The 27,056-nt window shown below is 37.7% G+C and overlaps 1 protein-coding gene across 13 annotated transcripts in view; it reads left to right on the forward strand.

The window, feature by feature from the left end:
• Nucleotides 1-1,418: 1,418 nt before the first annotated feature.
• The window catches only part of ABI2 (abl interactor 2), a 107,610-nt gene continuing 81,972 nt past the window's right edge, over nucleotides 1,419-27,056 (forward strand). For 5 of the 13 annotated variants that reach the window (XM_019635659.1, XM_019635657.1, XM_019635662.1 and 2 more), the window contains exon 1: nucleotides 1,419-1,807. In XM_019635659.1, coding sequence (XP_019491204.1) covers nucleotides 1,691-1,807 — 117 coding nt within the window. In that variant the 5' untranslated portion in view covers nucleotides 1,419-1,690. Of the gene's footprint in view, nucleotides 1,808-2,358; nucleotides 2,477-27,056 lie in introns of all 13 variants that reach the window. The other 8 variants (XM_019635656.1, XM_019635660.1, XM_019635658.1 and 5 more) reach the window with 3 other exon arrangements.

The following is a 27,056-nucleotide window of genomic DNA, read 5'->3' on the forward strand; positions in this document are numbered from 1 at the left end:
GTTAAGAATAAAACTAGTTGGACTGGATCAACATTTTTATTGCCTTTTAATTTGGGTTCCACAGTGGAAACTCAAAACAATATGCTAATATTCATCATAAAGCCAATACAACATCAAAGATTCCTCCAGAAATTTGTAACGATATGGCATTAAAATGATTTTTTGATAAAGTATAATATAAATCGGGTGCCAAAAGAATGTATACACATTTTAAGAAAGGGAAACTATTAAAATTGTAATAATAAATACTGATAAAAGATGAATACAAGTCACGTTTGACTCCTGCAATTACAAGAGGCGCTCAAAGTTGTTACCATTGGCGTCCAGACACCTAATTACGGTGAACTGCTTGAGCAACGTCGACCAAAGTGTCTTCTTGTATACATTTTTTGGCACCCCCCAGTAGGTTCCTTATCATCTGAGAAAAAAGGGGATTACTGTAGGGGGAACAGGAGATCACAAAAGCAAGAACGAATTAAAATAATGGATCCTGGTATAAACTACAAATGTAGTCAACCTTGACTTTCCACAGTAGAGCTAAAGGTCATGGACTTTATAATACCTCAGCAGTTGTCAGGAATTTAGTTTTTTAGGATTACAGTTTGTGGAGTAGTTAGATTTAGGTAAAAAGATACAACATCTGGTAAACAACAGAATAATAACTGCAAGATCAAAATGGTCTACCTTGAATTTTTGTAGCATTTAACTTTTTTAAGGTGCTTTCACATAAACTTTTATCCATGTGACAGTCCTGTGAGGAATAAAATTAGTACTAGTAAAACCGTTTTCAAAAACTTAGTACTGACTCCACAAAAAAACCCCAAAAAACAAAAAACGAAGTTGACAGAACCACAGAAATGACAGAAAAGGTTTTCAGTGAGGAAGAGAGTCATAGAGAGGACAAGCACAAAAAGCTGAAGTCCAGCATGCGGGCAAATAAGAACACAACAGAGGCTAACCTGGCGGAGGACAACAGCATTAGGGGCCAAATAAATGCAAAAAAAAAAAAGTGCAGAAAATTTGGGATTACGAAACTGGAATTGACTTATATGTCCCAAAAAGGATGGATGAGGTCAAAAGCTGAAGAGAGAAATGAAAAGTAAGGCGGCATTTAAAGCTGCATGTAAGTTTTGCAGGCTGACATCTCTCAGGCCAATGACCACAGCATTGGGCCCCAGGTTGAGGATAACGCCCGGGGGAGTCGCAGAGGGCGCCGGCGAGAAGAAGGCGGGGCCGGGCAGCGCGTTCACGCCGGACTAACAAAGGCTCAGGGGTACTTCCCGATCCACTCAACCTGTGGGGGCCGAAGGGTTAACCGTGCGCCCGACTCCCGCGCGCATCCCGGCCCCCGCTCTCGTCGTCGCTAGGAAACGCCGGAAGTGGGGGAGGGGCAGGCAGAGCGGCCGAGGGTGGGAATCTTTTTCAGGCGCCCGGGGGCGGAGAAAGGGGAGCGCGCGTGCGCGCGCCCGGCCGGCTGTCGCCGCGGTGACCGTCCTCGGAGTCCGTCGGCTCGCGCCCCGCCCCCGTCCCTGCTGCCCCCTCCCCTGTCGCGCGCGGGGGGTGTTTCTCGCTCCTCCCGAGTTGCCGCGGTCGCCTCTGCTCCTCCTCTCCCAGTCTTGGGTTTCCCTGGCGCTGCTGCCGCCGCTACCTCTGCGATCTGTATGAGGAGGAGGAGGAGGAGGATGTGAAGATGGCGGAGCTGCAGATGCTGCTGGAGGAGGAAATCCCGGGGGGCCGCCGGGCCCTCTTCGACAGTTACACAAATCTGGAACGGGTGGCGGATTACTGCGAGAACAACTACATCCAGGTGCGACGCATCTCCTGGCCTGGGCGCGCGGGGCCTCGGGGTGGTGAGTGGCGCGTGGGGGATCCCGGGGCCGGGGGCCGCGCGCCTGGGGGCGTAGGACGCGGGGGCCGAGGCCGCGGCGGGGACACGGCCCAGCTGAGCCCGCGGTTGGGGGGAGGAGCAGGGTGTGAGCTGGGGCTGGTGAATGGGAGGGAATCCTTCCGCTGGATGAAATTGTAGCTTTAAAACATTTTTAAAAGCCGTGAGTCAGTGCTCGGTGCGGTGTATGTGTGTGGTGCCCCTACCTCTTCACTTCTGCCCTCGGTCGCCCCCGCACTTTGTGCCATTCAATGTTCGGGATGGCGGAGGAGGCGGAGAGTGGCATTTTCTATTTGACAGAATCCTGCTCCCCTATATGGCAGGAGTGTGGGGGGATTGATGGGTCATCCTCCTCCCCCAAGCTCTGGAGGATTTTTAAGGGGCTATATTGCTGCAAAGTACAATGCCTCAATTTTCTATTCATGTGAATACCCCAAGAGACTTTCTTTTTTGTTTGCTTGCTTGTGTTTTAGGTTCTAACCCTTGATATAATAGAAGAGCAGTTGTCTCTGGGAAGTTATTGCTGTTTTCCTCTCTTGGAGAATGAGAAGCTGCATGATAAACTTCCCCCGACCCATCCCATTAGAATAGGTAATTTATTTTCCTGTGGGAAAAAGAATTGTGACTATTTTTCAGAGAAAATTAGGAAATGATCCTCATGGTTTAATTTTTTCCCGTGATGGTTGGTTTGGCACAGGGACTCATAGTGGTAACGCTGTATGTGTATGTATGGAGGCGGGGGATATTGGGTGAGATGAGATTCAGCTGCGCCTGGATGAAGCCGAGATTCTGTGGATTTAACAAAAAATCCTTTAAAAATTATATTTGAAAGAATAGGTTAAAACGCACAGTTTGCAAATTCAGCATCTTTTGTTTTCTTTATGGCTGACTCTGAATCACATTTTTTTTCCCTTCCCATTTAAATTCTCTTGGGATAAAGGTGGAAATGGAAGAAGTATGTTAAATTGTTTCTTGACTATGGTCTTTTTTTTTTTTTTTTTTTACCCCCTGCTTCCGTCTCTCCAGGCATCCTCCTTAACATCAGCTATATTGGGAAGCATTCTCAAGTCTTAGTGTAAACTAAAAATATAGGTGTTAAAATTTATAGGTTCATAAATTTTGTAAGGACCACCACATGGTTAATCAGGGATGGTATTGTGAGATTTTACTTGATTAGACATATGCCGAACTCTATTATCTTGTAGGGAATGTTTATATTAGAAAATGAACCAGACATGATCCAAGGCTTTTCTCTCCAAAAAGACAATTGAAAGTATGGCTAGTAAGAAAAGAAAGACTATGTCTTGGGTCAAAGATATATACAAAAATACAGTTGTCCATATTTTTAGCGTGCTTTTCTGATACTGAGTGGGGTAGGAGAGATTCAAAGGTTCAGTTGCTCAGTTTTCCACTAAATATATTCAAAAGCCTTCTATGGCCTGGCACTATGTCAGAGGTTGATGATGCACACCTAGTGTCTACAGAATTTCATGGTGCAGTTAGTAGGAGGAGCTGCTGGGAGAGTAGATGAATACCATATAGTGTGTCATTTTATACTCTAATGAACTGCCAGTGGGAAGAAGGACTGAAGGAAGCTATGCTATCTCAGGGAATTCACATTTTCTAGGAGAGGCAAATCTAGAGTTGAAGTAGTAATTCCATTGCCTCATGCAGCATATTATTGGAAAGAATTAAAGGTCAGAAGAGAAACAGGATGGAAAAGTGATTGGTTTGTACTTACTACCAGTAAGGAAAGAAACAGATTCGCCTCCTCTTGGAAGATAATTTTTATTGTAATTTCAAGGTATAGTTCCTATTAGATTACAATTGTTATGTAAAGGTGAAAGTACATGGATTAATAAAGCTGACAGGTTCAAGGGATCAGTGATTGTCTTTTTATATATTTTATACATTTCTTCCAGCTGAGAAGAGAATGTTACTGCCACCGTTATCTGTCTTAGCAGTGGGACTCAAAATTCAGTGGCATTTTAAAATTCAAAGTATAAATGTTGATTAATAGAAATGGATTTGGATTTTAAAATATTTCTTCAATTTAGCACCTACAATAGATTTTACATTATCTCTTAGATTATCATCTATTTTAGGATCTAGTTATTTATTGATATTCTCTTCTCAGATCACAGATCTTAACATGATTTGTTTGCAGTAAAGTTGATAAATAGAACATGGTGATGGTGATTTGTGCTGACTGAGCTGCACATTTGGATATCTTTCCTTGTAATCCAAAGAACCGACTAGCAGGGGTTTTGATGCTGCTTTTGACCCTGCAATTGCTGCCTTTGACCCTGCAATAGATGAAAGTTAATTGGTGGGATCGGTGACCAAATGGTCAATTTAGCCTTATTATATAGCTTTATGCCCTAACCACTACCTCAAGTTAACTAACCAAACACTCGTTTTATTTTGTGGAAATGTGATTTTTGCTTGTAAAGCAGAAAAAGGACAAACCTACTCATATGTAACAAAAGGTAAGGTTCTTTGCTCAGTGTTTATAAATAGCTGGTTTTATGCATAGGAATATCCAAAAATATAAGATAAATAAGAATATTCTACATGTGAATTATATTGTGTGAAATTGAGCAAAGGAGGGCAAAGATTGCACTGTCCTTTTGAAAACAGTTCTACTGTTTAAATTGTCTCTATCTTATAGAAATATCCTTCAGATATATTATCAGCATTAGGAGTGATTAGATATTGCCTGTATGAACATGCACACAAAATCTACAGGTAGAGCAGAGCAGAGCTTTAAGTAGTAGTTTTCCACGTTACTAATGCAGTTAACATTAGAAATTTAAAAACCATCTTTGGTAAAAATTTAGATGATTTTTGTTTTATTACTTCAACCTCTAGAAAAAATGATAGTCAAAGTATTTTTTCTAAAATGTGATGATAAAAAGTTATAACTACAATTTGTTGATATTTACCTGATTGATTTTCTTTCTTTTTTTGCCTATAAAAAAGAATTTAGTAATTGTTAAGGATTTTTAAAAATAATTTTTTATTTTTCAATTAGTTGACATATATTATATTAGCTTCAGGTGGACAACATAGTGATTAGATATTTATATAACTTATGACGGGATCACCACAATAGGTCTAGTACCCATCTGACACCATACATTGTGATTACAGTATTATTGACTATATTCCCTATATTGTACTTTACATCCCCATGACTAATATGTACCTTCTAATCCCTTCCCCCACTTCATCTATCCCCCCAACCCTCCCCCATCTGGCAACCATCAAAATGTTCTCTATGTTTCTGTTTGTTCATTTTCTTTAGATTCCACATATAAGGGAAATCATATGGTATTTGTCTCTCTCTGACTTATTTCATTCAGCATAATACCCTCTAGATCCATCCATGTTTTTGTCGATGGCAAGATTTCATTCTTTTTTTATGGCTGAGTAATGTTCTGTTGTATATATGTACCACTTCTTTATCCATTCATCTATTGATGGATGCTAAGGTTACTTTCATGTCTTGGCTACAGTATAAATAATGCTGCAGTGAACATATGGATACATACATCTTTTTGAATTAGTGTTTTGGGTTTCTTCAGATAAATAATCAAAAGTGGGATTACTGGGTCCTTCTTTGTCTCTTGTTATACCTTTGATTTAAAATGTGTTTTGTCTGGTTTAAGTATTGCTACAATACTTTTTGATATTTGATATAGCTACAATACAGCTTTTTGATTGTTTGTTCCTATTTTCATGAAATATCTCTTCCATCCTTTTACTTTCAGTCTGTGTGTGCCTTTTGATCTGAAGAGAGTCTCTTGTAGGCAGCATATGTAAGGGTCTTGTTTTCTTATCTGTTCAGCCTTTCTATCTATTGGTTAGAGAATTTAATCCACTTACATTTAAATAATTGTTGGTAGATATGTAGTCATTGCCATTTTATTCATATTTTTTATCTTTTTTTTCTTCTTAAAGAAGTCCCTTTAACATTTCTTGTAATACTGGTTTGGTGGTGATGAACTCCTTTAGCTTTTCCTTGTCTGGGAATCTCTTTATCTGTCTTTTGATTGTAAATGATAGCTTTGATGAATAGAGTAATCTTGGTTGTAGGTCTTTGCTTTTCATCAGTTTGATTATTTTGTGTCACTCCCTTTTGGCCTGCAAAGTTTGTGTTGAGAAATCAGCTGACCACCCTATGGAAGCTCCTTTGTAGGTAACTAACTGCTTGTTTGTTGCTATTTTTAAGATTCTCTCTTTGTCATTAACCTTTGACATTTTAATTATGATGAGTCTTGTTGTGGGCCTTTTTGGGTTCATCTTTTTTGTCACTTTCTGTACTTCATGGGCTTATATGACTATTTCCTCTGCCAGGTTAGAGAAGTTTTCCGTCACCATTTATTTCTTCAAATAGGTTTTCAACTCCTTGCTGTTTCTTCTCTTCCTGGTCCCTCTATGATGTGAATGTTGGTACATTTGATGTTGTCCCAGAGGCCCCATTTTTTAAATTCTTTTTTCTTTTTGCTGTTCTGATTGGGTGTCTTCTACCTTATTTTCCAAATTGCTGATTTGATCCTCTGCTTCATCTAATCTGTTGATTCCCTCTAATATAGTCTTCATTTCTGACTGGTTCTTTTTTGTGTTTTCTATCTCCATTTTTATGTTTCCTATCTCTTTATTGAAGTTCTCCCTGAGGTCATTGAGCATCCTTATAACCAGTGTTTTGAACTCTGTATCTGGTAGATTGCTTATCTCTATTTTGTTTAGTTCTTTTTCTGGAGCTTTGTTCTACTCTTTCCTTTGGGACATGCTTCTTTGCTCATTTGGCTACCTTCCTGTGTTTCTATGTGTTAGGTAGAGCTGCTATGTCTCCCAGTCTTAGTAAAATGGCCTTATGTAGTAGGTGTCCTGTGATGCCAGTGGCACAGTCTGCCTGTTCACCATTGCCGGGTGCTTCCAGTGTGTCCCCTGTGTGGGTTGTGTGTGCCCTCCTGTTGTAGCTAAGCCTTGGTTGCTGTTTGCACATCAGTGGGAGGGATTGACCCTCAGGCTGATTGGTTGTGAGGACTGGCTGTGACTACAGTGGAGGAGCTGTTGTGTAGGGGATGACACTATAGAGTAAGACTTGCTTTAGCAGGGCTCTGGTGCCTGCCAAGTCTGTTCTTCGGGTGTGTCCTTTGTGGAGGTGTTTGGGGGTGTTCTGGTCTCGTCTGAAGCTGGCCACTAGGTATGTTGGTTCTGGGGCCTTTTGGGAAGGGCTTTGTTGCAGACCAAGGTCAGTTGCTGCTTGTGCTCTGCCCAGGGCCACTTCGTATGAGCTACAAAGTCATCTACACATGGTTGCCACTTGTGCTGGGCTTGGAGGTAACTGGGAGAGGCTAAGCTGTGAACTAAGTCTGGCTTCCACTAGTGCTGGCCTTTGGGCTGCTTAGCAAGAGATACAGGGCGTGCTACGGCCAAATGCCCTTGTTTAATGTTCGTGAACCTTTTTTTTTCAAATTAGTTTTCTTTATTAGTGTTTTTTATTAGTTACAAAGCAATCTAATAGTTAAACATTACACCCTTCACAAAGTGATAACCCCCGCCAATCCACCTCTGACATCATATATAACTGTTACAATACCATCGACTATATTCCCTATGCTGTAATTTACATCCCATGACTATATAATATATACATATATTACATATGTGTGTATATGTGTATGTATATGTTTATATGTCTATATATGTATATATTTAATTATAGTTGATATTTAATATTATTCTACTTCAGCTTTAGGTGTATAACACAGTGGTCAGGCATCTACACAGTCTATGAAATAATCCCCCTGATAAGTCCAGTTACCCATCTGGCACCCTACACAGTCTTTACAACATTTTTGATTATATTCCCCATACTGTATTTCATATCCCCATGACTATATTGTGACTACTAATTTGTACTTCCTAATCCCTTCACCTTCTTCCCCATCCCCACCCCCCCTCCTGTCTAGCAACTATCAGGGTTTTTTTCTTATTTCTGAGTCTTATTTCCATTTTGTTGGTTTATTCTGTGTTTTAGATTCCACATATGTGAGATCATATGGCATTTGTCTTTCTCAGTCAACTTATTTCACTTAGCATAATATTCTCTATGTCAATTTATGTTGTTGCAAAAGGTAAGATTTCATTCTTTTTTGTGGCCAAGTAATACTCTATTGTATAAATGTAACAGTTTATTTATCCAGTAGTCTATTGATGGACATTTTGGTTGTTTCCATACCTTGGCTATTGTGAATAGCGCTGCAATGAACATTGGGGTGCATATATTTTTTTGAATTAATGTTTTGGATTTCTTTGGTTAGATACCCAGGAGTGGAATCGCTGGGTCATACGTAGTTCCATTTTCAATTTTTTGAGGAAACTCCATTACTGTTTTCCATAGTAGCTGTACCAATCTGCTATCCCACCAAAAGTGCATGAAGATTCCTTTTTCTCCACATCCTTGCCAACACTTCTTGTTTGTTGATTTATTGATGATAGCTATTCTGACAGGAGTGAGATGGTATCTCATTGTGGTTTTTATTTGCATTTCTCTAATGATTAGTGATGTTGAGCATGTTTACATATGTTTGTAGGCCATCTGCACGTCCTCTTTAGAAAAATGTCTCTTCATGTCCTTTACCCATTTTTTCATTGGGATGTTTGTCTTTTTTTGGTGATATGTGAAGTTTTTAAAAATAAATTTTGGATATTAGCCCTTTATCAGGTATATCATTAGCAAATATCATCTCCCATTCGGTAGGATGTCTTTTTGTTTTATTGATGGTTTCCTTTGCTGTGAAAAAAACTTTAGTTTGATGTAGTCCCACATGTTTATTTTTTCTTTTGCTTTCCTCGCCTGAGGAGATATATCAGTAAAAATATTACTAAGGGTAATGTCTGTGAATTTACTTCCTATATTTTATTCTAGGAGTCTTATGGTTTTGAGTCTTACGTTTAAATCTTTAATCCATTTTGAATTTATTCTTGTATATGGTGTAAGAAGGTGGTCCAGTTTCATATTTTTGAATGTATGTGTCCAGTTTTCCCAGCACCATTTATTAAATATACTGTCTTTACCCCAATGTAAAGTCTTGCTTCCATTGTCATAGATTAAATGACCACATAGGCATGGATTTATATCTGGGCTCTCTATTCTGTTCCATTGATCTATGTGTTTGTTTTTATGCCAGTACCATGCTGTTTTGATTACTATAGCCATGTAGTATGATTTGATGTGAGGTAGAGTGATACCTCCCACTTTGTTCTTATTTCTTGGGATTGCTGTGGCTATTCAGTGTCTTTTATGGGTTCATATAAATTTTAGGGTTATTTGTTCTAGTTCTGTGAAAAATGTCATTGGTAATTTGACAGGGATTGTGTTGAAACTATATATTGCCTTAGATAGGATGGACATTTTAACTATAGTAATTCTTCCTATCCTTGGTTAAATTTGTTCCTAAATACTTTATTGTTTTTGAAGCAATTGTGAGTGAGATTGTTTTCTTAATTTCTCCTTCTGATAGTTTGTTATTGGTGTATACAAATGCAACTTTATATGAGTATTAATTTTATATCCAAATACTTGACCAAATTCATTTATCAGTTCTAATAGTTTTTTTGGTGGACTCTTTGGGGTTCTCTCTATATAATGTCATGTCATCTGCAAGTAATTACAGTTTTACTTCGTGTTTTCAATTTGGGTGCCTTTTATTTCTTTTTCTTGTCTGATTGCTGTGGCTAGAACTTCCAGTACTATGTTGAATAAAATTGATGAATAGTGGGCAACCTTGTCTTGTTCCTGATCTTAAAGGGAATGCTTTTAGCTTTTCCCCTTTGAGTATGATGTTAGCTGTGGGTTCATCATAGATGGCCTTTATTATGTTGAGATATTCCTCTGTTCCCACTTTGCTAAGAGTTTTTATCAAATGGATGTTGGGTTTTGTTACATGCTTTTTCTGCAGCTGTTGATATGACCATATGATTTTTATTTTTCATTTTGTTAATGTGGTGTATCACATTAATTGATTTGTGGATATTGAACCAACCTTGCATACCAAGAATGAATCCCACTTGATCGTGGTGTGTGATCTTTTTAATGTATTGCTGAGTTCAGTTTGCTAATATTTTGTTGAGGATTTTGCATTTATGTTCATTTGGGATATTGGCCTATAGTTGTTTTTTTTTTGTAATGCCTTTGTCTGGTTTTGGGATCAGGGTAGTGGTGGCCTCGTAAAATGAGTGTGGGAGCCTTCCTCCTTCTGGATTTTTTTGAATAGTTTGAAGAGAAGAGGTGACAATTCTTTTTTGAATGTTTGGTAAAATTCATTGGTGAAGCCAAACTGGTCCAGGAGTTTTGTTTGTACAGAGCTTGATAGAATTTCATTGGTAGTAATCACTCTGTTCAGATTTTCTGTTTCTTCTTGATTCAGCCTTGGAAGATTGTATGTTTCAAGGAATTTATTCATTTCTTCCAGATTGTCTAATTTGTTGGCATATAGTTGCTTGTAGTATTTTCTTAAATTTTTTTGTATTTCTGTGGTGTCTGTTGTCACTTCTCTTTCATTTCTGATTTTATTGTTATGAGTCTTCTTTTTCTTAATAAGTCTGGCTAAAGGTTTGTCAATTTTGTGTATCTTTTCAAAAACCAGCTCTTGTTTTCATTGATCTTTTGTTTTTCTGGGTCTCTATTTCATTTGTTTCCGCTCTGATCTTTATTATTTCCTTCCTTGTTCTCACTTGGGGTTATTTTGCTGTTCTTTTCCTACTTTCCTTAGGTGTAAAGATAGTCTGTTGATTTGAGATTTTTCTTGTTTCTTTCAGTAGGCTTGTACTGTTATGAATTTCCCTCTTAGGACTGCTTTCACTGCATCTCATAGATGTTTGGGTTGTTGTGTTTTCGTTTTTGTTGGTCTCAAGGTATCTTTTTATTTCTTCCTTGATCTCATTGTTGACCCTTTCATTATTTAGTAGCATGTTATTTAGTTTCCATGTGTTTGTGTGTTTTCCAGTTTTCTTGTAATTGATTTCTAGTCTCATTGTACTGTGGTCAGAAAAGGTGCTTGATATGATTTCAATCTTCTTAAATTTGTTGAGACTTGTTTTGTGGCCTAGCATATGGTCTATCTTGGAAAATGCTCCATGTGTGCTTGAAAAGAATATATGTTCTGCTGCTTTGGGGTGAAATGCTCAAAAATATCAATGAAATCCAACTGGTCTAATGTGTCATTTAAAGCCACTGTTTCTTTATTGATTTTCTGTGTGGAGGATCTGTCCATTTGTGTCAGTGGGGTGTTGCAGTCCCTTGCTATGATTGTGTTACTGTCTATCTGTTCCTTTATGTCTGTTAATATCTGTTGTATATATTTAGGTGGTCTTATGTTGGATGCATTAGATATTCACTAGGGTTATGTCCTCTTGTTGGATCGATCCCTTTATTATTATGTAGTTACCTTCTTTGTCTTTTATTATAGTCTTCATTTTAAGTCTATTTTGTCCAATAGAAGTATTGCTACCCCAGCTTTTTTCTCATTTCCATTTGTGTGAAACATCTTATTCCATCTCTTTTTCAGTCTGTGTGTCTTTAGATCTGAGGTGGTTCTTAGAGTTTGTGAATCTTTGAGAGGTTTTAGGAAAGTCCATAGTATAAGGCAAAACAGCTTGTTTGTTTGGAAAAGTCATTGAAAGGGGCTTGGATGGGCCTGCAGTTTGGGTGGGGTCTCAGGGAATCACTAGGGTGGGGTGGACAGTGTTAGCTAGGTAGGTTGAGACTTAGATATGGTGCCCACCTGTGTGTGCAGGCTGGTGATGGGAGGGCTCAACAAAGGAACAGTGGCTTTTGCCAGTACTTCTGCTTGGGAGGAAACTGCCCCTGTAGCCCTCACCTTGAAGCCAGACAATTCAGTTCCTCCCTGTATTTCCTTTGTGCCTTTTGAGCTGCTGCTCTAGTGCTGGAGTTCAGAGTGAGCCCATCAGTGAGTGAGCCCATCAGTGAGTGAGCCCATCAGTGAGTGAGCCCACGCACAGACCCTTGAAGAGGAACACCTGGGACTGCAGCATCTCTCAGTCTCACCAAGCAACAATTTCTTCTGGCTTTCACAGCTAGAAATTATGGGGACTTCTCTTCCCTGCACCTGAACCCTGGGCTGGTGAGCCTCGTATGGCATTGGGACCCCATGCTCATGAGCTCTACAGCTTCTCACCTTTGCAGTTGAGATAGCCCTCCCAGTTTTTAACCACCACACTTGGGTGTGGGACCAGCGCATTATGTGTCTGTCCCCCCTCCAACCAGTCTTGAGGTGGCTTCTTCTATGTATTCTTAATTATAGGACTTCTGTTCAGCTAGACTTCATGCGATTCTCAATGATGGGTGTTCTGTAGTTTAGTTGTAATTTTGAGGTGGTCAGAGTCAGAGGAGGAGGTAGGCCCAGCATTTACTGTTAAGGATTTTTGAGACACATGTAAGACCTGTGTTTCTTTTCTTCCTTTATTAATATGAACATTGATGCCTAATCTGGAATTGTGCAGAACTTTTTAAAAAATGTTTTGATTAACTTGGAATCTACATTTTAGAGATAGAAGAATTTTATAATATGAGTTACTTTTATATTTTGATAGATGAAATAAGTTTATAGTTACTTTCTTAACTCTGAAAAACCAACTTGTTTGTATTTACATTTTTTCCTATTGTTAGATAAAAGAAAGTTATTGCTTTTTGTGAATCATTATTCACATAGATACATAGTAAAATTCCATTGTTCATTGTTTGAATTAAGAGCAAAATCATCCAATAACATGAATTTGCTCAGAAGAACATACACTGAATTTACCTTAATATTTTACCTGAATTATTTCTCTTGCTTGTAAATAATAGGAAAGATATCATTAATAGCTCTCATTTTTTTCTTTTTATTAACAAAGATATTCCCAGAGTTCATTAAAAATTGCACGAAAAGTTTATAAGGAGATAATAGACTTCATAGCTTGTTACCAGTCAGTTTTATAAAATGTAACACTAAAATTATGTAAAGATTTAAAAATTTTATTTAATAAAAGCCATATAATACATGATAATTGTTGAAAAATTATTAGAAAATATAAATAGGTATTAACAAAGAAGCTTAAATTGTCTAATTATTTCGAACATATAGCTGGTATTTATACTTTTAAATCTTTTTGATGTACACAACTATACAGTATATCACAATTTTTCCAAAAAATGGGTTCATGTTCTCTATTATCTCTATACCTTGCAGGAAAAAACAAAAACGAAAACTTTGAATGGTGCTAGGTTTGACTTTGTTTTTTTATATATGTCATAAAGTATACAGAAAGGGGGTTTGTGTTTATGTGTTTGTTCTCCCCAATAGAGGAATTTCAAAAGTACGGAGAATGACGAAGAACAGAAAGGACATTTGATAGTAGAAATTTGAAGACTGATAGTTACATTATTTATTTATTTATTTATTTAAATTGGGGAATTGGGGAGAGGAACAGCCAAGTTGTTCTTCAGTCTTAGTTGTGGAGGGCGCCAGTCGCCATCTGGCTGCTCGTTGGCAGCTCGTGGTCTCTAAGCTCAAGGTGCTGTGTTCAATCTTAGTTGCGGGTGGATGTAGCCACCATCCCATGCGGGAGTCGACCTAGCAGTCTTGTTGTTGCTCTATCCACTGAGCCATCCGGGCGGCAGCTCAGCATAAGGTGCCGAGTTCGGCCTTCATTGTGGGTGGGCATAGCTGCCATCCCATGCGGGAGTCGAACCGGCAGCCTTGTTAAGAGCACGGACTCTATCCACTGAGCCATCCTGGCGGCAGCTCAGCTCAAGGTGCCGAGTTCAGTCTTAGTTGCGGGCAGGCATAGCCCACCATGGAACAGGCAGTCTTGCTGTTAGGAGCATGTGCTCTCACCAGCTGAGCCATCCTGCCACCTATTGGCAGCTCAGCGGCAGCTCAGCTCGGGCGTAGCGTCACTGGCCCGTGTGGGAATTGAACCAGCGGCCCTTTTGCTCAGAGCTTGCACTCTTAAGCCAACCCTTAACCAACTGAGCCACTCAGCCGGCCCCTGCATTTCACTTTTTGCCCTTCCTTGAAGAGCTTTTTGATAGGAAATTGCCCTTTACTGAATCAATTCATAAACTTTTTTTATTTTGTCTTTTTACTTTGGCGTGATTAATGTATGAATGTGTGATAGGTTTGCTTCATTCAGTCTTCTTTCCTCTCCCAGAAAATAGTTTATAACCAAATTGATTTTCTCATGCGTAGGGTATGTAGTGGAGATATTTTTGAGCATGAGAGCCTTTGGTGTTACTTTCCTTTTAAAATGCAGGGAATTTTAATAACATTCAGTGGTAATAAGTGTAAATGTAATCTTTTGGTGGATGAATGGAAGTATCCTGAAAATTATATTAGGCTATTTGTAGACTTTTGATAGCTTATGGTTGAATGTTTATGGGACTTACTGGTAGATTGGCTTCATGAAGTAGCATGTGGGACCACACCTCCTACTTTGAATTTTTCATTTACTTTGTATTCCTTCTCCACATACATACAAAGCTTCTAGATACAATAAGAGTTGTATCTAAAACTTTTTAAAATTCTTCCATTAGGCACATGATGTACATGTAGTAAAAACTATAATAACTAATTAGTTGCTGAATGTCAGAAATATATACTTGAATATACTAGAGACTGCACTGAATTATTATACTTAATCTTAGCCAAAAGGCCGAGAAGCAATGCACTGAATTATTTTATAGACTGAATATAATTACCTCTGAATTTTTTTTGCATGTTTTTCCTGTTATCTAACTCTTAAGCAACTCGTACTCTTAAGTATTACTTAGAGTGCAGCTATGCAGTCATTACTTCGCAAGGAACAGAATTTTACTTTTTGTTTCTTCTTACGTAAGTCATAGACTTTGTTATAGAACTTTTGGACCACAAAACAGTTTACCTTGAATCATTTGCAACATGGATTTTTTTTTTCTCATTTGATTTTTAGTCAGATTTATTGAGGTATAATACACACATAATACAATTCACTCTTTTTAAAGGTAAAGGTCTATGAATTTTGACAGATTTGTAGTTATGTAACCACTACAATATAAAATTTTGTAGTGTTAGCCCATGACGAATACATCTATATCACATCATCTTTATTCATTTATAGGTGGACACAGCTTGGCTATTGTGAATAATGTTGCAGTGAATATGGGAGTGCAAATACCTCTTTGAGATAGTGATTTCATTTCCTTTGGGTGTATACCCAGAAGTGGGATTGCTAGATCATATAGTAGTGCTATTTTTAACTTTTTGAGGAACCTCCATCTTGTTTTTTGTAGTGGATATACCAACTTATATTCCCTCCAACAGTGCACAAGATTTCCTTTTCTCCACATTTATGCCAACACTTTTTTCTTTTTGATGAGAGCCATTCTGACAGGTATGAGGTGATATCTCATTGTGGTTTTGATTTGCATTTCTCTAATGATTAGTGATGTTTAGCACCTTTTCATGTACCTGTTGGCCATTTGTATATATTTGGGGAAATGTATGTTTAGTCCCTTTGCTTATTTTTAAATCTAGTTTTTTTTTTGCTTTTAACATGTGTGACCATGCATACATACACAGTTACAGAATTTTTTTCTTATGATGAGAACTTTAAAAGTCTACTCTTTCAGCAACTTTCATATATCCAATACTGTATTATTAACTATAGGTGCTGTGCTGTATATTACATCCCCATGACTTATTTATGTGCTACTGCTTATTGAAACTAATAGATATCTCTTGCCTTTGAATTAGAGCATAGTGTCATTTGATTTCTCTCATCTATAAGGCAGAGATGCAGGAGCACAGCTGAAGGGCCTGTGATATTTTACTTTGCCTTTTGAGAATTTTAACTTAAAGTGTTATTTATATTTATGATCATCTGTGCTTTTTGTTTTCCTCATTATGGGTAGTTTTTTGTGTATAGAAAAATGTAAGTGTGAAAAGGGGAGTCAATCTATAATTGTTGTGATGTTTTTATTCCAACACTGTGCTCTTTTGATTACTGTGGTCTTGTAGTATAGTTTGATATCAGGTTGTGTGATACCTCCAGCATTATTTATCTTTCTCAAGATTGCCATAGCTATTCAGGGTCTTTTATGGTTCCATATAAATTTTAGGATTATTCTAGTTATGAAAAATTCCATTGGTATTTTGATACGTATTGCGTTGAATCTATATATTGCTTTGGGTAGTATTTTAACTATATTAATTCTTCCTATCCATGAGCGTGGTGTATGTTTTCACTTGTATGTTTTTTAATTTCTCTCTTCAATATCTTATAATTTTCTGAATACAGGTCTTTTACTTCCTTGGTTAATTTATTCATGGGTGTTTCAGTTTTAATGCAATTGTAAATGGAATTGTTTTGTTAATTTTTCTTTCTCATAATTTGTTATTGGTGTATAAAAATGCAACTGATTTCTGAGTATTAACTTTACATCCTGCTACTTTATTAAATTCATTTATCAGTTCTGATAGTTTTTTGGTGGAATCTTTGGGATTTTCTATATATAATATCATGTCATCTGCAAAAAATGAGTTTTACTTCATCCTTTTCAATTTGGATGCCTTTTATTTTTCTTGTCGGATTGCTGTGGCTAGAACTTCCAGTACTATGTTGAATAAAAATGGTGAAAGTGGATATCCTTGTCTTTTTCTGATCTTAGGAGAATGTTCTTAACTTCCCCATTGAGTATGTTAGATGTGGGTGTGTCATATTTGGGCTGTTTTATGTTGAGATATGTTCCCTCTATTCCCACTTTGCTGAGAGTTTTTGTCATAAATGAATGCTTAATTTTGTCAAATGCTTTTTCAGCATTTATTGATATCGTAGATTTTTATTTTTCATTTTGTTTATTTGGTGTATCACGCTAATTGATTTGTGGCTATTGAATCAATTTGTATCCCAGGAATAAATCCCACTGGATCGTGGCATATGGTCTTTTTAATGTGTTGCTGAATCGGTTTGCTAATATTTCGTTGAGGTCTTTGTATCTATATTCATCAGGGATATCGACCTGTCATTTTCTTTTTTTAAAATGTCTTTGTCTGGTTTCAGAATCAGGGTAATGGTGGCCTTGTAGAATGGTCTTGGGAGCCTTCCCTCTGCTTGAATTTTTTGGAATAGTTTGAGAAGAATAGGTGTTAATTCTTTTTTGAATGTTTGGTAAAATTCACCTGTGAATCCATCTGGTCCAGGATTTTTGTGTGTTGGGAGCTTGTTGTTTACTGATTCAATTTCACTAGTAGCAATCTGTTCAGATTTTCTTTTATTTCTTGATTCAGTCTTGGAGGATTGTATGTTTTTAGGAATTTATCTATTTCTTCCAGTTCATTCAATTTGTTGGTGTATAATTGCTTGTACCGTTTTCTTAATTATTTTTTTGGATATTTGTGGTCTGTTGTCACTACTCTTTCATTTCTGATTTTATTTGGGTCCTTTTTCTTTTTCTTGATGAGTTGGTTAAAAGTTTGATAATTTTGTTTATCTTTTTAAAGAACTAACTCATGGTTTCATTGATCTTTTGTATTGTTCTTTTAGCATCTATTTTGTTTATTTCCACCCTGATCTTTATTATTTCCTTCCTTGTACTCACTTTGAACTTTGTTGTTCTTTTTCCGGTTTTCCTTATGTTTAAAGTTAGATTATTGATTGAAGATTTTTCTTGTTTCTTGAGGTCAGCCTGCATTGCTATGGATTTCCCTCTTTTCTTAGGACTGTTTTTACTGTTTCCCATAAATTTTGGGTAGTGTTTTCATTTTTTGTTTGTCTCAAGATATCTTTTGATTTCTTCCTTGATCTCACTGTTGGTCCATCTATTATTTAGTAGTATGTTATTTAGCCTCCATGTGTTTGTGTGTTTCTTAGTTTTTTTCTTGTAATTGATTTCTAGTTTCATGCTACTGTGGTCAGAGAAGATGCTTGAAATGATTTCAGTCTTCTTAAATTTATTGTGACTTGTTTTGTGGCCTAAAATGTGATCTCTCTTGGAAAATGTTACATGTGTACTTGAGAAGAATGTATGTTCTGCTGCTTTAGGGTGAAATCTCCAAAAATATCAATTATTTAAGGCCACTATTTCCTAGTTGATTTTCTGTCTGGAAGATCTGTGCATTGGTGTCAATGGGGTGTTAAAGTTCCCTACTATGATTGTGTTACTGTAGATATCTCCCTTTATGTTGGTCAATATTTTTTAAATATGTTTAGGTGCTCCTGTGTTGAGTGCATAGATGTTCACTAGGGTTATGCCCCATTCTTGGATTAATCTTTTTATCTTATGTAATGTTGTTCTTTGTCTCCTATTATAGTCTTTGTTTTAAAGTCTATTTAGTCTAATATAACTATTGCTACTCCAGCTTTTTACTCTTTTCCATTTCATGAGACGTGTTTTTCCATCCCTTTACTTTCAGTCTATATGTGTCTTTATACCTGAGGTAGATCTCTTGCAGGCAGAATATGTATGGGCCTTGTTTTCTTATCTGTTTAGCTACACTTTGTCTTTTGATTGGAGATTTAACCAATTTACATTTAAAGTGACTATTACTAGGTACATAGTTATTTCCATTTTATTATTTTTGATCTTCGTTTGTTTTTTTCTTTCTTTTGCTTAAGAAGTCCTTTTAACATTTCTTGCACCACTGTCTTAGTGGTAGTGAAGTCTTTTAGCTTTTTCTTGTCTTGGAAGCTCTTTATCTGTCCTTCAATTTCAAATGACAGCCTTGTTGGGTAGAATAGTCTTGGTTATAGGTTCCTGCTTGCATCACTTTGAATATTTTTGGCCACACCCTTCTGGCCTGCAAAATGTCTCTTGAGAATTCAGCTGATAGTCTTATGGGAGCTCCCTTGTAGGTAACTACAATAACTGCTTTTCTCTTGCTGTTTTTAAGATTCTTTCTTTGTCTTTAACTTTTGGCATTTTAATTATGATGTGTCTTGGTGTGGGCCTGTTTGGGTTCATCTTGTTTTGGACTCTGCATTTCCATGGACTCTGCACATGTCTGCTTCCTTTGCCATGTTAGGCAAGTTTTCAGTCTTTTTCTTTTTCTTTTTTTTAAAGATTTTATTGCGGAATTGGGGGAGGGGAACAGTGTTGGAGAATTGGGGAAGGGGACCGGCCAAGTTGTTGTTCTCCAGTCTTCGTTGTGGAGGGCGCCAGTCGCGATCTGGCTTCCCGTCAGCAACTTGTGACCTCTAAGCCTCTAAGGTGCTGTGTTCAATCTTAGTTGCGGGTGGGTGTAGCCACCATCCCATGTGGGAATTGAACCAGCAGCCTTGTTGTTAAGAGTGCACGCTCTATCCACTGAGCCATCCGGGCAGCAGCTCAGCTTAAGGTGCCGAGTTCAGTCTTAGTTGCGAGTGGGCATAGCCCTCCATCGAACAGGCAATCTTGTTACACCAACTGAGCCATCCCAGCTCAGTGACAGCTCAGCTTGGGTGCAGTGTCACGGGCCCATGTGGGAATCGAACTGGCGGCCGTGTTGCTCACAGCTCATGCTCTCAAGCCAACTCTTAACCAGCTGAGCCACTCGGCTGGCCCCAGTCATTATTTCTTCAAATATATTCTCAATCCCTTGCTCACTCTCTTCTCATTCTGTTACCCCTATGATGCAAATGTTGTTACGCTTGATGTTGTTCCAGAGGTCCCTTAAACTACCCTCATTTTCTTTTTTTTTTTTCTGTTGTTCCAATTGGGTGTTCTCTAAATTGCTGATTTGATCCTCTGCTTCATCTAATCTGTTGATTCCTTCTAGTGTATTCTTCATTTCACTTACTGTATTATTCTGACTGGTTATTTTTTATGGTTTTTATGTCCTTTTTTATGCTTACTCTTTGTTGAAGTTCTCACTAAGTTCCTTAAGCATCCTTAGAACCAGTGTTTTCAACTCTGTCTCTGGTAGATTGGTTGCCTCCATTTCATTTAGTTTTTTTTTCTGGAATTTTCTCTTGTTTTTTTATTTGGGACGTGTTTCTTTGTTTCCTTATTCTGGCCACTCTTTGTCTGCTTCTATGTATTAAGTAAATCTCCTATGTCTCTCAGCCTTTGCTGGGTGGCCTTATGTAGGCGGTATCCTCTGTGATATAATGGTGCAGTCTCCCTGATCACCTTTGCGTGTGTTTCAAGAGTGTCCCTTGTGTGTGTTGTGTGTACTGTTTTGTAGTTGAGCCTCGGTTGTTTTTGTTGCATCAGTTGGTGGGATTGACTCTCAGGCTGACTTGCTGTGAGGATTGGCTACACCCACGGCACGTGAACTGCTATGTCGGGGCTGACCTCTCAGAGGGGGATTTGCCCCAAAGGCCTCTTGTGCCTGTTGAGAGCACCCTTTGGGTATGCTACTAGTGGGGCTAATTGAGTAGTGCTCTGATGTGGTCTGATGCCAGACTCTGGGTGTATTGTTTGTAGTGCCTCTTGGGAAGTGCTCCCATGCAGATCAATTTCAACCTTGTCTTGTGGCATGCCTGTGCTACCTGGTATGAGCTACAAATCCATATAAGGTTGATTGCTGCCTGTGCTGGACCTGGAAGTATGTGGGGTGGCCTCACTGTGAACTAAGACTGGCTGTCATGAGTATCAGGCCTGGAGCAGTTTAGCAAAAGGCCCAGGGCCTCCCGCAGTCTGTTGTCACCTGCTGACTGCCCATAAGGCTGTCGTTGAGAGAACCTCTTTAGGTGTGCGGGCCAGGTCGATTGACCTGGTGATGACAATGCCCCCAGCAGTGCCTCCCGACTTGTGCTGTTGTGGCTGCCTCAATGTCCTGAATCGATTCAAAACTTGACCTTTCTTGGTAATTTTGACTGGGGGGAAGAGCCAGAAGTCGCACAGTGCCAAATCCAGTGAGTAAGGTGGATGAGAATACACAGTAATGTAATTATTTGACAGAAATCGCCATGCCAGAAGGATGTGTAACACGGAACCTTTTCGTTGTGATCACAAAATACATTGAATGCTGCTGCCAAGTGCCACCCAATGGAAAGGCAGGGACCTTCAACATGGGAAATGGCACGATGAACTTAGTAACAGTGTTTGACAAGTTTCAACTTGTTCAGTGCAGTCAGTCTGGTGTGATCTGTTGAGAGAAGATGTGTTTTAAAGTGTGCCGTAAATCATCATCATGACAACTCACCGTGTCACACATCGCTGCTGTTAGGGCAACTTTTGTCAAATAAAAACATTACGGTGTGTCCTCATCCACTTTATTCACCAGATCTGGCACCATGCAACTTTTGGCTCTTTCCCAAAGTCAAAATGATTCAGGACATCAAGGTAGCCCCAACAGCGCAACTACAGACACTCACGAAAGAGGACTTCCAGAACTGCTTCAGAAAGTGGCAAGAATGATGGAATGGATAAATGTGTTTGAAGTGAGGGAGAGTATTTTGAGGGGGGTTAATGGCAATGTGTCTTTTACTGTAATACATTTTTAAAAATTTAAACATTCACTATTGTTTGATCATACCTAAGGATTGAAGTGATACTTTTGAAATATTTTAGGTCTATTCTTAGCAGATTGTGTATTGTATAACAACTATTAAGACTCTTAGGTTTCTACCTGGGAAATTGTAGTTGCTTATGTAGTTATTGTATCTTGGTAATGAATTTTTGGTTTGGCGGTTGTGTAAGGCCTCACAGTTGTGTCAGAAACATTCACGCATAGGAATTATTTTTTGGTAATGTTTTCAGAATTGTGCAACTTGGATGCTTTTTAGATATTTAGAGTTTGGTCATTAACCAGATGATATATTAACATGAAAGAGAAATGATTTGAAAGCAAAAAGGATTAGCAAGTGCATCTTAAGTAAAAATAAATGTAATTAAGGTTTAGTCTGGTACTTTCAAGTTTATTCATTCTTGGTGAGTAATAGTCTCCACATTAAGCATGAAAAGTTCCTTAAAACTCAATCATTCTTTTAATTGGTATGAACATGCAGGAGGTAATTAGCTTAAGAAGAATGGTTAAAAAAAATGCGTAATTTATATACAAGCCTTTTTTATAATGAAGTGACTTATGGAAGATTTTTTTTTGACATGCTTAATTATAAGTTATGTGTTGACTGGATAATTAAAAGTTGTATATTACAGATTTTTGAGCAAAAATTAATTATGAAACCTTGAGTTACTGGAAACTTCCTCAATTTTTAAAACTCAACAGTAATTCAATATCACCCCATCTGGATGAAGTAAATAATTTTTTAGTTTTAAATTAAAAAATTAAAGAACTTTTCTCCTGAAGCATTTGCAAATAAGTTGTTGATCTGCATTCCTATCACTGCTAAACACTTTAGTGTGTTTTCCTATAAACAAGGATATTTTCCTACTTAATCACAAAACAAGGAACAAAGTCATAATATTGATATATTTTTACTGTCCAATCCTCATACACCCATTCAAGTTTTACTAACTGTTCTAATAATGTACTCTATTAAAAAAGAACCTAATTCATAAATATGTTGCACTTAGTTGTCATGACTCTTAATTTCCTCTAGTTTGGAATAGTTTCTCATTTCCTCATCTTTCTTTGGTTTTCATGATCATAATGCTTTTGAAGATTGTAGGCAGTTATTTTTCTTTTAATAGTGTCCTTCAATGTTTGACTTTTACTCATGATGAGATTCAAGTTAGTTTTTTTTCATAGGAATATTACAGAAATGATGCTTTTATTATTTTCTTGCTTAATGTCAAGTTGGTCTTGTGTTCAGTTTGTTTGTTACTGATTATTCAGTTTGTCTCATTACTGATAATATTCATTTTGATCACTCGATTATAGTTGTGTTGGACAGGTTTCTCCATGGGTGATTTTTTTTTTTAAGCTGAGCCATCCTGCCACCTGTTGGCAGCTCAGCGGAAGCTCAGCTTGGGCCGGGAATTGAACCTGCAACCCTGTTGCTCAGAGCTCACACTCTTGAGCGAGCTCTTAACCAAATGAGCCACTCGGCCGGCCCTAGTTGGTGATTATTTTTGAAATATTTCTCTTTGTAATTAATAAGTACCCATGGGATGATACTTTGATACTATGCATATATTCTGTTCTTTATTAAACTTTCAGCCCATTTTATTCATTGGGTTATAATCCACTTTTCTCATTACTTATTTGATACTCTAATTGTCCTAGATATGGCCCCTTTATATTATCTATTATTTGGGATGAAAACATCTTTCTTTGATATTATATTTCTTTAGTTTTTCAGTGTTTCAAGTAGAGATACAAAATCTTTGCTTAAACTATGCATATGAAGTATTACCAACCAGGGAAGCTCACCTGAGTCCTGGTGTGCAGTGGGTATTGGGGCTGTTATATAGGCATGGAAGTGCTCTTGTGATTGACCTTAGCTCTTGGCTTCTTGGCCCTCACTCTGAGCAATCAAACTGATATAGCATGTCCCAGGGCCCCTTGTAAATCAAATAGGTGTTTACCATAAATCACATTGTTTAGCATACATAACTATCTGATGTGGCCCTAGACCCCAGGTGACTAGAGATAGTTTCTTTGACCAGGAAGATATTTTAAGGACTTATACCTTTTCTTCCAGGATCTGACCAAATGCCAGTCCTTTTTTGGAATGTGCAGGATTTGAACACTGTAAGCCTGGTGCACAGTTGTTTAGCTTCAATAAATATGAAATAAGTGTGTTTAAGGAAGAAAAAGACTCTCTCTGTTGAATTATTTGCAGTACTAATGTACTTCACAGAGAGGTGACTTGGTTTAGACACTTGTGAGATTCCAAAATGGACTATAATTAGGGAAGAGTTTGGAATCAGTGTAATAAAATAGGAAGAGGAGACTGTTGCTTGGGACACTGTTCCAGCCACTTTGATATCTTAAGTAGCAGGGAACAGTAGTAAACATAACAACGTCACAGAAGTTATGCCTATGTAATATTTGTATGTACTTAGGCTTAGTTTACTATATGTAGTTGCATTCCATAATTCCATAATGTAGATTAATTATTTCTTGATTTTTAAAAAGATATTATAGCTGACATGTTGGTTTGTATCTCTGTAACTTTAGTACTAGAATATTAAGAACCTAGAGAAATATGTAAATATTTATTTAGAGGTAATTATTTTTTCCCATAGATTACTGATTTACCTTTATGCTAAACCAAATTAAATAAAGCACAAAAATGGAGCAAAACATTTTTAAGAATCATGCAGCTTTGAAGGTGCCAGACCCATTATAATCATATAGTCCAATATTTCCCAATCTAGCATTGCATAATATGTAAAAATATCTGTGTTGTAAAGTGGATATTGCAAAGCGCTATGAACCTACAAAGCACAATATCATTTTAAATGTTCTGGCAAGTCTTGCAAGTAAAGAAAGCTGTTTAACTACATTGTAGTATTTCATAAAACAGTTCTTGGATGCCCAACAGCTATTGATAAGTACCACATCATAGTGTGGGAAATGCTGTTGTAGTTAATTTTCTTTTTATAAATCTTGAAGCTTATGCCCATAGAGTTTAAACATTCTTTTGAAGTCATCTGTCCCTGGTCCAGAGCTTTTGGACTTTTGGAATTTATGTTCAAAAGTTATAAGCAATTACCGTATTTGCCGGCGTATAAGACGATTTTTTGGCCCTGAAAAATATGCCTCCAAGTGGGGGGTCGTCTTATACGCCAGGTACACTTCAGATAGACTGCCCATAGTGCTTGCCCCGTGCCATAGTGGCCTCCCGATGCCCGCCCACTTCATTCCACATACCGTTCAGGCATCAGCAGCGCTGCTGGGTGTATGCTCGGCTGTTATGCGATTTTGCTGTTATGCGATTTTGCGAGTGTGGTAAATTCGGGTTACCGTATATTTCTTTACATATGCATTGAAGATTCGCGATTTTGCGCTATCATGGTGCCTGTTAGAATGTTGAAGAGCTCGCACTTGCGCACTAGTGAGGTCCCAGGGAGATGCTGATGCAAGGGTGGACCAGACTGCTATAGTGACAGGGCGGGCAAACAGGGAGCAGGGACCAATCAAATCAGGCTTTGTATACAGCCAACAGCCAACCACAATACTGCACCATTGTACAGTACAGCATAGAAAATGTCGACCAGTCAAACCCCTATCATCCCTATCATGGCACCAGCCAAAAGAAAGAAGTATGATGCAAATTTTAAACTGAAAGTTATAAACTTTGCTAAGGAAAATAATAATTGTGCTGCTGCAAGACAATATGGAGTAACAGAAAAGGTGGTTCGGGACTGGAAATCAAATGAGAAAGCATTAAAGAGTATGCCAAGGGGTAAGTGTGCATTAAGAAGAGGCACCCCACACTGGCCAGAACTCGAAAAACATGTAGCAGACATGGTGGCTCAACATCGCCAAAACGGTTATGTGGTGACACGAAATACAATACGCTTGTTTGCACTTCAGTGGGCCAAATCAAATCTGATACTGTTTTACCTTTTATTTGGTGTGTGGAAGGTGTGCGGAAGAGGGGGTAGTCTTATACGGCGAGTATATAACAAACTCTGTATTTTGAGTGGAAATGTTAGGGGGTCGTCTTATATGCCCAGTCGTCTTATACGCCGGCAAATACGGTATAGGCAAAATGTTCGGCACTTCTTTGCCATTTTTTAAATTTGTTTGCTTCCCCTCCCTTCCCAACCCCTACCTCCCAAATGGCTTAAGACAAAAGTCTATTTCTTGCTCATAGAAGGCCTCCTCTGAATTTAGGCACCTTCTATGGCTGTGTTGTCCAATACAGTAGCTACTGGCCATTCATGGCTATTTAATTTTTTTTTGAATTGAGATGTACGAGTATTTCACATAGTGTAAAATTCAACCATTTAAAGTGTAGAGTTGGGTGATATTTAATGTATTCACAAGATGGTCTAACTATCATCACTATCTGATTCATCACTCCAAAAAGAAAAAGCCCATACCCTTTATCAGTCATTTCCCCATCCCCCTCTCCTTCTGTCCCCTGGCAACCACAAATCTATCTGTGTCTATTGATTTGCCCATTCTGGGAATTTTGTACAAATGGAATCATACAATAGGTGACCTTTTGTGTCTAGGTTCTTTGTTTTAACATAATATTTCCAAGGTTCACCATGTCATCGTATGTCAGTACATAATTCCATCTTTTAAAAAAATAGTAGCAGCTGTATAGAGATGTAATTCACGTATAATACAATTATCCATTTAAAGTGTACAACTCAGGAGTTTCTAGTGTTTTCATAGATATGTGCAACCATAACTATAGTTAATTTTAGAACATTTTTATTACCTCAAAAAGAAACCCTGTACCCTTTGGCAGTCACCTCTTATCCCTAGCTATTTCAGGTTTAAGCGACCACTAATGTACTTTTTGGGCTTTTTTTTTTTTGCTTGTTCTGGACATTTCGTATAAATAGAGCATACACCATTGGACTTTATGCCTAGTTTTTTTTTCTTTTTCACGTATGTTTTCAGGGTTAATCCATATTGCATTATGTATCAGTGCTTCATTCCTTTTTATGACTAAATAGATATATGACATTTTATTTTTCATTCATCAGTTGATGGACTTTTGGGTTATTTCCACGTTTTGGTTGTTACAAATAATGCTGCCACAACATAGACAACATAGAACATTATAAACATCATGTATAAGTTTTTCTGTGGGCATATGTTTTCATTACTCTTGGGTATATACCAAAGAGTGGAATTGCTGGGTCATATGGAAACTCTGTCGTAACTTCGAACTGCCAGGCTGTTTTCTGATGTGGTTGCACCATTTCACATTCCCACTAGCATTGTATGAGTTTTCCAGTTTTTCCACATCCTCACCAACACTTTTTATTGACTGTCTTTTTTATTATGGCAGTTTAGTGGGGGTAAGGTGGCCTTTTTTAGTTTTGATTTGCATTTCCCTAGTGGCTAATGATGTTGAGCATCTTTTCATGTGCTTATTGACCATTGGTATATCTTTGGAGAAATGTTTATTCAAATCCTTTGCGTGTTAAAAAATTGGATTGTTTTTTACTTTTTTAATTGCAAAAGTTCTTATATTTTGGATACATGGCCCTTATTAGATATATAATTTGCAAATATTGTCTCCCATTCTGTGAGTTCTCTTTTCATTTTCTTTTTTTTTTTTTTTAGCTGAGCCATCCCGCCACCTGTTGGCAGCTCAC

The sequence above is a fragment of the Hipposideros armiger genome, unplaced genomic scaffold (assembly GCF_001890085.2).
Source record: "Hipposideros armiger isolate ML-2016 unplaced genomic scaffold, ASM189008v1 scaffold_23, whole genome shotgun sequence".
Classification (NCBI taxonomy): Eukaryota; Metazoa; Chordata; class Mammalia; order Chiroptera; family Hipposideridae; genus Hipposideros; species Hipposideros armiger.